This window comes from Ammospiza caudacuta, chromosome 12 (genome assembly GCF_027887145.1).
Source record: "Ammospiza caudacuta isolate bAmmCau1 chromosome 12, bAmmCau1.pri, whole genome shotgun sequence".
Lineage (NCBI taxonomy): Eukaryota > Metazoa > Chordata > Aves > Passeriformes > Passerellidae > Ammospiza > Ammospiza caudacuta.
The window spans coordinates 13,659,745-13,670,422 of NC_080604.1; the positions used below are offsets into that span (position 1 = coordinate 13,659,745).

The 10,678-nt window shown below is 63.8% G+C and overlaps 2 protein-coding genes across 2 annotated transcripts; both read left to right on the forward strand.

Annotated features, from left to right (window-relative positions):
* The first annotated feature begins 177 nt into the window (after positions 1–177).
* On the forward strand, positions 178–2,574 carry LOC131563248 (epidermal differentiation-specific protein-like). Its single transcript, XM_058813202.1, has one exon. It carries the CDS (start codon positions 1,440–1,442, stop codon positions 2,496–2,498), a length of 1,059 nt encoding a protein of 352 aa, XP_058669185.1. The 5' UTR covers positions 178–1,439; the 3' UTR covers positions 2,499–2,574.
* A 978-nt stretch (positions 2,575–3,552) lies between these two features.
* On the forward strand, positions 3,553–9,680 carry QARS1 (glutaminyl-tRNA synthetase 1). The gene is made up of 24 exons (XM_058812911.1): positions 3,553–3,701; positions 4,018–4,165; positions 4,244–4,353; positions 4,460–4,535; positions 4,813–4,877; positions 5,081–5,134; positions 5,332–5,389; positions 5,494–5,565; positions 5,728–5,813; positions 6,030–6,116; positions 6,212–6,311; positions 6,432–6,510; positions 6,633–6,741; positions 6,823–6,953; positions 7,080–7,172; positions 7,301–7,438; positions 7,512–7,599; positions 7,677–7,820; positions 7,892–7,996; positions 8,361–8,453; positions 8,672–8,799; positions 8,992–9,058; positions 9,265–9,390; positions 9,493–9,680. Exons 1-24 carry the CDS (start codon positions 3,555–3,557, stop codon positions 9,541–9,543), a joined length of 2,355 nt encoding a protein of 784 aa, XP_058668894.1. The 5' UTR covers positions 3,553–3,554; the 3' UTR covers positions 9,544–9,680.
* Positions 9,681–10,678: the final 998 nt, after the last annotated feature.

Below are 10,678 nucleotides of genomic sequence, written 5' to 3' on the forward strand. Positions count from 1 at the left end.
AGACCCTGGCAGTCCTGGCACTGCAGGCAGGGGAAGTGGGGCACCAGCAGCGGACAATGAGGGGCGAGGTGTGGGATGGCGCTGGCCTTTGGGGGACAGAGGTTTGAAGGGAATAGGGTTCAACAATTCAGGGATGCCTGGGTTCCTCTCGGTGACTTGTGGGGTACAGGCTGTTGGAGAATGGGGTCTCCATCCTTCTCCACCACAGGATGTGGGTGCCTGCAGGCTGTACCAAACCCTGGTGGGACCGGGGGACCCCATGCAGCCAAGGGCTGGCCTTGCTAATCAGCTCCAAGAGGCAGATTTTAGCCCAGAGGCTTTGAGGGTTTTGACTGTCCCCAGGGGGTGGGTCAGGATCCAGCTGTACCCCACTGGGAACTTTTCGTATCAGCCTTGTGCCTCCCCACTCCATGCACTGTGCCTTGGGAAAAACCCTGGCCTGCTGAGGGCTGTGTGGACAAGTGGATGAGGCAGCCTCTGGGCATGTAGCCAGAAGTCAAAGGCTTAACCTTGCCCCAGAAGCTGTGAGCTGCCTGAGCCCTGTTTCAGCAGGGTGCCAGCTAGGCAGTGCACGTGCCCTGTGCCCCACAGCAGTAGCTCCTGGGGAGGCCAGCTCCAGTTCATGCCATGGCAACCTGCATGGAGCCTGGAGGAAACCACCAGCATGCTGTGCTTGGAGTGGCTGCCTGCCAATGCCTCGGTTTGATGTCAGCGTCCTGCTGTGCCCAGCATCCCACCCCAGCAGTGCCTTGGGCACCCCATGAAGCGACAAGGGGGAAGAAGTGTTCCCATCTGCCCCAGCCATCCTCAGAGGCTGGGCTGGAGCAGTGCCACCATGGCAGGTGTCCATATCCAATTGCTGGGATCACCAGGGTTCAGAGGCTCTTGTTTTGGTGCCGGCTTGCCCCACCACGATGCCCTCTCACCCTGGTGGGGTGAGCCAGCAGTTCCTGCCTCACCGGCGATGCACACTGTAATTAGCACAGGCAGGGCAGAAGCATCACTGATAATTGGCGGTGACTCTTCAGCAGGAGCCTCACGTGCCTGGGGCATGGCAGGACTTTCCGGCAGGGCTGGTCTGTGGGACCGGCTGGCATCCCGGTGTGCGGGGCCTGGCTGACTCCCCAGCACCAAGTGGGGACAAGGGCTGGGCTCAGGGTGCGGGGGCGAGCGTTGTCATCGTCTTTGCTTCGTGCCGCAGCACGCCCTGGTCCCACCACCCCTTCCTAAAAGGCACAGCTGCAGGGTGCTGCCAGCACAGACGGTGAGAGCACGGGGCCCAGGCAGCAGGTGGGCAAAGGAAAGGCAGAGGACAAGAATTAAAGGGGTGCCGAGGTTTGCCTTTGCTCGCTGGGCTTTCCTCAGGGGTCTCCTGTAGCACCCCGTGAGCACAGAGGAGGGGACGTGGCCCCTGTTGTGCCCGGGCAGAGGCGGGCACCATGAACCGGATCACAGTGTACGAGCGTGCCAACTTCGAGGGGCTGAGCCGAGAGTTCACCTGCGACGTGCCTGACCTGCACGAGCTGGATTTTGGGAACTGCATCGCCTCCCTGAAGGTGGAGGGGCAGCCATGGATTGCCTACACGGACCCCAAGTACGAGGGGGAGCCATACGCCTTCGAGGAGGGCGAGTACCCCTCTGTGGATCGGCCCAACAGCTTCTCAGCACTGCGCCTCGTGCACCACGACCTGGGGGACCCCCAGATCACCCTCTATGAGCACCCCAACTTCCAAGGCGCCCGCAAGGTGGTGACAGAGGAGACCAACTTGGCGTATGGGTACTTCAATGACCGGGTGGCCTCGCACACGGTGCAGCGAGGGGTCTGGCTGCTCTACCAGCACCCCGGCCGGGGCGGCTGGCACTGCCTGGCATGGCCCGGCGAGCACCTCGCCGACTACAAACTGGAGCTGAACTTCCAGTCTCGGCTGTCCCACCTGCGCCCGCTACGGCCTGGGCGGCCCCTGGTCTCGGCACGTCTCCTCTGGGAACAGAAGCGGGTGGAGGAGGAGCGGGAGGTGCTGGTGGATGAGATTGAGGGGGTGAACGAGACCGAGTCGGAGCAGGCGCTGGCGGCCAGCAGCAGCCGGGAGTACGGCACCACGCTCTGGCAGAGCTTCAACTTCAGCAATGCCACCAGCCTCAAAGCCGGGCTCTCCTTCACGCTGACCGTGGAAGCCTCCAACATCTTTACGGTGCAGAAAGGGCGCAGCGAAAGCAGCACTCGCCGGCAGCGCGTGGAGGTGCAGCTGCCGGCCAAGATCCCCCCGCGCACCGCGCTCAGCATCCAAGTGCTTCGGAAGGAGGTGACGCTCTCCGTGCCGGTGCTGCTCACCATCACCCAGAACGAGAGCGTGCGCACGGAGATGGGCGAGTACCGCAGCGTCTCAGGTACCAATGTCAGTGCCCGCTATAGCTTAAAGCCACTGCCAGCTACGGGCAGGGAGCAGGCGGCCACCATGGGGACAGACACAGTGCCTGGCACCAGGATGGAACTATAGCTATGTGCCGGTGCTCAGCCATGGCTGTCCCCTCCATGGTGTGGGACTCACTGTGACACCAGCGTTGACTCCAGCACTCACCCATGGAGGAGCCAGGACCTGCCTTGTCTGGTTGTGTCCGGTGGCTCTGGCTGGCAGGATCTGCTAGTGCCTCCTCCCACCCCGTATTTCCAATAAAGCCCCTTCCACAACCACTCGAGTCTGCTGCTACTCGGGCTGAGGTGGGAGTAGGATGGATGGGACACTGGGCTAGGGGGGCACTGAGCTAAGAGGAGACACAAGCTGGGGGGGATATCGGGTTGGGGCAGAGACTCCCGGGTTGAGGCAGAAAATGTGGGGTTGTGGAGGACACCGGGAGCACCGGGCCGGAAGAGCTGGAGAATACCAGGCTGGGGAAGCTGGCGGGGCAAAGGGAGAGCTGGGGGCACCAGACTGGACAAGACATCAGATGGGGCGGGGGGGCAGGAGGACACTGGGCTGAGGCAGCCAAAGTTCCACCGGTCTAGGGAAGCCTGGGAACACTGGGATGAGGGGTGTACTAGGGCAGCGAGGGGGACAGGGGAGATGGGAAGAGGGCGGACACTGGGTTGTCAGGGCCAAACGACCACGCACGATTCGGGGGAGCCGGGGACATCGAGCCGGCCTGGCCCCGCGTACACCGTGCTGAAGCCGCCACCGCGACGCGCTCTCCACCCTAGGACCTTGGGCACGGGCATCCCCAGGGGCTTGCCGCAGGGTCCGCGCCCGTCGGGGCAGGCAGAGACGCACAGGGCACACTGGAGCTGCGGGCAGCAGCCGCGGGGCACCGAGCGCCGGGAGCGGGGGCGCCGGGCGCGATCGGAGCCCGCCCCGCCCCGGGCCCGCCTCCAGCCCCGCCCCCCACGTGGCCGCCGCCGCCGGTCTCTTTAAATGATGCAACCGCCCGCGCGCTGAGCCCGCCTCCCGCTCGCCCATTGGCCCGGTCCGCGCCGGTCCCCCGCCTGCCATTGGCCGGCACGGAGCGCTCTCGCTTTCGGTTGGCTGGGCATGGCCCCGCCCCCGGGCGGAGGCGGTGGCATGGCGGCGGCGGCGGCAGCGATGGCGGCGGAGGAAGCGGAGGAGGCGCTGGGGCTGTTCACGGGCATCGGCCTCAGCGAGGCCAAGGCGCGGGAGACGCTGCGCAACGGGGCACTCAGCGCGCTGCTGCGCCGGGCTGTGCTGCAGGTGCGTCCGCCACGGGTCTGCACCCTGATCCCCGGTTCTCGATCTCCAGTACCCCGTCACCCCGATGTCGCCTGGGGACCCGGCCACCCTGGGAACTCGGTACCCCGGTATCGGTGTCACTCGGTAACCCGATCTCCGGTGTCATCCGGGTACATTGGCACCGTGGTCCCGCTGTCACCCCCTCGACCCCAGCCTTGCCAGGGCCCCCCAGCCTACCGGCCCTTGGCACTCCCCTGTCCCGCTGTGCCCCCCGGTGCCGCCGGTTCGCGGGGCTCGGGCCCCGGTCCTGTCCTGACGCTCTCCGGGGTGGTGACAGGCTCGGAGCGCGCTGGGCCCAGCGCTGGACAAGGCCACCGGGACACTTCTGTACAACGCGGCCGCCCGCCTCAAGGACCCGAAACACCTCGGCTTCCTCGTCGGCTACATCGCCCGCAGGGAGATCCTCACCGACCTGCAGCTCAGCGGTACGTGCGGCTCCGGCCCCGGCCCCCGCCCGGCCCCGGCCCCGCGGGCACCGTGCTTCATCCCTGCTCTGTCCTCAGCTGCCCTGGAGTACGTGAGGAGCCACCCCTTGGAGCCCCTGGACGTGGCAGACTTTGAGCGGGCTTGCGGTGTGGGGGTCTGCGTCACCCCCGAGCAGATCGAGGAGGCGGTGAGTGGGGCTGTGACCCTGTGGGGACAGCACAGGGGACATTGGGCTGGCTCCTGCTGTGCTCCTGCCTGCCTCGCTCACCCTGGGGTCCCTGTGCTGCTCCCAGGTGGAGGCTGTGATCAGCAAGCACCGAGCAGAGCTGCTGGCAGAGCGCTACCACTTCAACATGGGGCTGCTGATGGGTGAGTGGTGACACCGGGGCAGCCCCTGCCTGGTGCTGGTGGCCGTCACGTCCCTGTGCCTGACTGCCAGTGCCACTGTGCTCCCCCAAATCCTGAGAGCCAGCCCTTTGCCATGGGGAGATGTCATCCTGCCAGATCCCACACACAGGCAGGGCCATAGCGCCCAGCAACAGGAACAGCCCTGGGGCAAAGGGTGTGGCATTCTGCATCAGCTCCCTGGCTGAAGCTGCCCCGGGCTTGGGCCCTGCCCCTTGCCCACGGGGTGCCCTGTCTGCAGGGGAGGCACGGAGCCAGCTGCGGTGGGCAGACGGGAAGACCATCAAGAACGAGGTGGACCTGCAGGTGGGTGTGAGGTTACTGTGTCAGGTGCTGCTGTGGTCCCCTGGGTGTGCTGTGACCTGTCAGTCTCCTAGAGGGCCCAGCCCTGGGGACAGCCTGCCCCACCTAGGTGCAGGCAGGGTGAGCAGAGTGATGACTGCACAGGACACTAGGACACACCTAGTCCAGGAGCCTTTTTGACTCCTGACTGTGTCACTCTTCTCCAGGTGCTGCATTTGCTTGGGCCAAAGACAGAAGCTGATCTGGAAAAGAAACCAAAGGTAAGGAGAAAGGGAGGCTGCAGACTTGGATAGTATTTTCTTGCCAAGTGTCCCAGCAGGATCCCAAATAGCTGCTCTGGGCTGAGCTGCCACCATGGGTACAGGTCTAGAGGGAGCTGTGGGGCCAGCAGGCTGGGCCAGGAGGGGAAGGTGTGTGCTGCAGCTGGGCACTCTGCATGCTGTACTGGTCTCTGCAGGTGGCAAAGGCCCGTCTGGCCCCAGCAGAGAAACAGAAGGTGGCTGTGGTGGAGAATGGTAAGAGACTATCCTCTTCCCCAGTCGTTTAGTTCCTGCTGGACCTGCTTCCGAGCAGGGCCCTGGGAGCTGTGATCAGGGAGCTCAGCCCCATCTCCCTGCAGGTGACATGGGCACAGAGACAAAGTCACTGCTGGAGCAGCTGCGAGGGGAAGCCCTGAAGTTCCACAAGCCAGGTGAGTGCAAGGTGTCACTGCCATATGTGGGGCCACTCCACTGGCTCTGCCTGGTCCCAGCTCTCCGTGCTGCAGAGAACTGGACAGGTCCTGTGTCCTTCCCCCCTGGCTGCTGGGCTTGGCATGGTTAGGTCAGTGCTGCAGCCCATCCTCTACCTGCAGGAGAGAACTACAAGACTGAGGGCTACGTGGTGACACCCAACACGATGGCCCTGCTGAAGCAGCACCTGGCAATCACGGGTGGGCAGGTGAGGCCATATCCCACAGCCCAGCGGTTCCATGTGACAGTGACACCCCACAGGGGTGGGTGGGGAACAGACAGCTCACAGGGGCACAGCAGAGGCAGCACCCACACAGCACAGGGTGCTCTGCAGGATTGCCAGGGGCTCATGGCAGTGTTACTGCTGTCAGGGAAGGTAAAAATCTCCTGCTGAAGGAGAGAGGTGTCCCCTTTGCCTCTTCAGGTACGGACACGCTTCCCTCCTGAGCCTAACGGGATCCTGCACATTGGCCATGCCAAGGCCATCAACTTCAACTTTGGCTATGCCAAGGTAAAAAGCACCAAGCCACCCTGGCCCCTGCCTTTCCCTGCTGCTTGGCTGCTGGTCCCTCAGGGAGCAGCTGCTCATTGTCTCTTCATCCCCAGGCCAATGGTGGTGTGTGCTTCTTGCGCTATGATGACACCAACCCTGAGAAGGAGGAGGAGAAATACTTCACAGCCATCCGGGATATGGTGGAGTGGCTGGGTATGGCTCAGGATGGGGAGGGCAGGATCATGCCAGGTGCCAGGGACACCCCTGCATTCAGGTCTTGCTGCTGGACCTTTGGGGTTCCTCCAACCTCTTCAATTTCACCCATCCCCACAGGCTACCAGCCTTATGCAGTGACACATGCGTCGGATTACTTTGACCAGCTCTACACCTGGGCCCTGGAACTCATCCGCAGGTGAGCGTGTGGGGCAGTAGGAATGTGCTGGGCTAGTGTTGATATCCTGTACTGTGGTCAGGGCTCCCCCTTGCTCAGGAGATGGGTCACTCAGGTCTGGTGATGGCATTTCCTGTCTTTAGAGGTCGGGCATATGTCTGCCACCAGAAGGTTGAGGAGATCAAGGGCCACAACCCACCACCCTCGCCATGGCGGGACCGGCCTGTGGAGGAGTCACTCCTGCTCTTTGAGGTACTCCTAGCTGGGGCAGCTGCTGTGTGCCTGTGGGCTGTGGATCTGTGGCTCAGCTGACAGCTTCCCCTGTCTCCACAGGATATGAGAAAGGGGAAGTTTGGGGAGGGGGAAGCCACGCTGAGGATGAAGCTGGTGATGGAGGATGGGAAGATGGATCCCGTTGCCTACCGTGTCAAGTTCACTCCACATCACCGCACTGGGAACAAGTGGTAGGGAGGGCCTGCCATGTCCTGGCACATGTGGTGGGGCTGGGTCTGGATTTCCTGGTAGTGAGGAGGTATCAGGAGTGGAGCAGCACCATGCTCTGCCTTGAGCTGACTGCATCTGCCTTGCAGGTGCATCTACCCCACATATGATTACACACACTGCCTCTGCGACTCCATCGAGCACATCACGCACTCCCTCTGCACCAAGGAGTTCCAGGCCAGGTGAGCACCATGCGTGGCATGGCCCAGGGCTGTGCTATACCTGGGAGCAGCACTTGGTGGCTGCCAGAGTGCTGGGGGACAGCGTGTCCATGTGGCTGAGCTGGGCTGTGCCTGCACCTCCCTTGCAGGCGCTCCTCCTACTTCTGGCTGTGCAATGCTCTGGACGTTTACTGCCCCGTGCAGTGGGAATATGGGCGCCTGAACCTGCTCTACACCGTGGTGTCCAAGAGAAAGATCATCCGCCTGGTGGAGACGGGTGCTGTGAGGTAGGAGCAGGGCCAGCTGCCATGATGGGGCTCACCCACAGCATGCGTGGTTGTCACTCTGGTGTTTCCTCAGGGACTGGGATGACCCACGTCTCTTCACGCTGACGGCCCTGCGCCGGCGAGGCTTCCCCCCCGAGGCCATCAACAACTTCTGTGCACGGGTAGGCTTTGGGTGGGCAGGGACAGGGCAGATGGCTGCATCCCCTGGCCAGCATGGTCGCAGCACGCTGTTCCTCAGGTTGGTGTGACAGTGGCCCAGGCAACAATGGAGCCGCATCTGCTGGAGGCTTGTGCCCGGGAGGTGCTGAATGAACAGGCCCCCCGTGCCATGGCAGTCCTGGAGCCCCTCAAAGTCACCATCACCAACTTCCCTGCTCCAAAGGTGAGACTGCTGTGTGCTGTTGTGGGAGTGGGGTTTCTTGAGAGCAGCATTCAAGCTCTCTTTCTCCCCAGGCACTGGAGGTCCTTGTGCCCAACTTCCCAGCTGATGAGAGCCGCGGTTTTCACAAAGTGCCCTTCCACCAGACCGTCTACATTGAGGAGACAGACTTCAGGGAGGTGAGCCAGGCCCACTGGGCTATACTACCCTCACTCCTGGAGCTATAGCTTGCGCAGCAGGAGCCTGGCAGCCCTGGAAATGGTGTTGGTGCTGCACACAGAGGTCATGGGTGGGTGTTGAGCCCTGACTGTGACTCCCAAATGTGGCAGCTCTGATGGGCACTGGGCAAATGCTGCCCTCAGCCTGGCCAGGACATGTCCAGCCAATGGTTCTCGGCCTGGCCTGTCTGTGGGAACATCCCACAGCAACACAGGAGTTCAAACAGCCCTGGGATCACTGATCCCTGGGATGGCAGAGAGACATGCTAGAGGGGATCTGCTGCCCATGCTGGGACCACTCCTGCAGCCGTGAACTCTCTTACAGGAGGCAGACAAGGGCTACAAGCGCCTGGCGCCCGGGCAGCCGGTGGGGCTGCGCCACACTGGCTACGTCATCACCGTCCAGAATGTCATCAAGGTGCGTGGCTGTGGGCACTGGTGACATGAGGCTGGGCTGTGCAATGTCATGCTGGCTGCTCTGGACACAGGGAGGGCTCAGGCTGCCTGTGTGGCTGCTCTCTGCCTGCCCTGTGCCTCACAGAGGGGAACAAGGTGTCCCCAAGCTGTGGGGCTGGGGGCTCAGCCCTGGGCCTGCCACATGGGATAAGACTGCTTAGCTCATCTCCTCTCCCTCAGGACGTCAGTGGGCGTGTCATTGAGCTGGAGGTGACCTGCACCAAGTCGGACGTGGCAGAAAAGCCCAAGGCTTTCATCCACTGGGTGTCGGTGCCACTGGCCTGTGAAGTGCGGCTCTACGAGCGGCTGTGAGTATCCCACTGCCAGCCAAGGCCAGCACAAACTCAGCAGTGCTGGAGCAGCAGCACAGCTGTACAGCAGCAGGCCCTGCTGGGGTCTGCCCAGACCTTTGGTGGGGAAGATGATGCTCTGGGGTCCCATGAGCGGCACCATGTCCCCTCATTTGGCAGCTTTGGGACAAGACTCTTATCTCATGGCAGGTTTTTGCACAAAAATCCTGAGGACCCATCGGAGGTACCTGGTGGCTTTCTGAGTGACCTCAACCCTGTGAGTAGTGGCAGCAGCTGAGGTTATGGGCCTGGGGGGAAGTGGGGACCTCCTGCACCCAGTCCTGAGGCACCCACTTCCATGTACACCCTACCCCTCTTGGGGCAGGCCCTCACTGTGTCTCAAGGGGAAGAGGAACTGGGGGAAGCTGGGCTGTGCAGAGGACAGAAGTGTAGGGGTGCTGGCTGAGCTGTCCCCCCTGCCAGGACTCCCTGCGTGTGGTGCACAATGCCCTGGTCGACAGCTCTGTCCGCTCCGCTCGGCCCTTTGACAAGTTCCAGTTTGAGCGCCTGGGCTACTTCTCTGTGGATCCCGACAGTGAGGAGGGGAAGGTGAGCCCTGTGGGATGGGGGCAGTGAGGCAGCCTGCACACATGTGTGCAAGCACCCCCTGCCCGCCATGGGGCTCTGAGCACACCCTGTGTTTCTCCCCAGATGGTGTTCAACCGCACAGTGACGCTCAAGGAGGACCCTGGCAAGGTCTGAGGGATCTGCTGCTGCTACACCATCGTGGTGTGGCTTCCTTGGGGGTCCTTGCACACCCCCAGTGCCACCGTGCCTTGGTGCAGTCCCCTGGGGTGCCCCACAACATCACCTCAATAAACTGAGATCCCAGCCCTGTCCCTGCACTGTCACTGCCTCCTGTTCTCCTGCTCAGTCTTGGGGTGCTGGGGTGGGGGTGGTCTCCTGTTTGTCCCCCTGATGCGTGTGGGGTGTGTCCCTTTTTTTGGGGGCACAGTCTGCTCCTATCTGGTGTGTAGCACTGCTGTGACCCCACGGGAGCTGCAGCTGCCCCAGCCAGCACCATAAGGTTGCCCTGTTGGGGTGGAAGGGAGAGCGGTCTCCGGGGGTTCAGGCAGGATGGGCGGGTGCAGGGGCTGTGCCGCAGGGCACAGGGGCTGCAGGCGGGTGTGCACGCTGTGTACAAACACCGCCGGAGCGCCCTCCCCCCTTAAGGTGGACTCGAGCGGGGCGCGCCCTGCTCGGCCCCGGGCTGGGGTCAGAGCGGTGTCCCCGCGGAACGGGCATGCACCCCGTGCCCTGAGCCCCGCGTCTGTGCCCCCGCAGGTGAAGCAAGTGCAAGGAGACCCTGCCCAGCCCCACGGGCCACCTTAAGCGGGGCCGGGGCTGGCGAGGCCGCGCCGAGCACATGGGCCCGTTAAAGCAGACCCGGCGCGGTCCCGCGGGGCGTTCTCCGCCTCCATGGGGACGCTTCGCTCCGCGCTGCCGCCCGGGGCAGGGCGCAGCTCCTCCGCTACAGGCCTCGCAGGCCTCGGCGCCCTTCCCGAGGAGCCCGTGCGCCGGGTCCGGCCCCACACGGGCGCGACTCGAAGCCTCGCCCCAGGAGCTGCGTGGGGATGGGGGCCGGGTGGCACCCGCATGCCGCGAAGGAGAGGGGCGGCCGCGAGGAGCCTCTCGGCCGGCGTCGCTCCACGGCCACGCGGTGCTGGTGGTATCCCGACTGCGCGGGCTCCGTCCCTGTCCCCGTCCCCGTCCCTGTCCCTCCGTGTCCCCGCCGCGTTCCGGTGTCCCCGCGGCCTCACGCCCCGCCACGCAGGGCGCCCCCCAGCGGCCGCACCCTCCTCGCGCCCCGCCGTGGCCAGGCCCCTTTAAGGCGCGG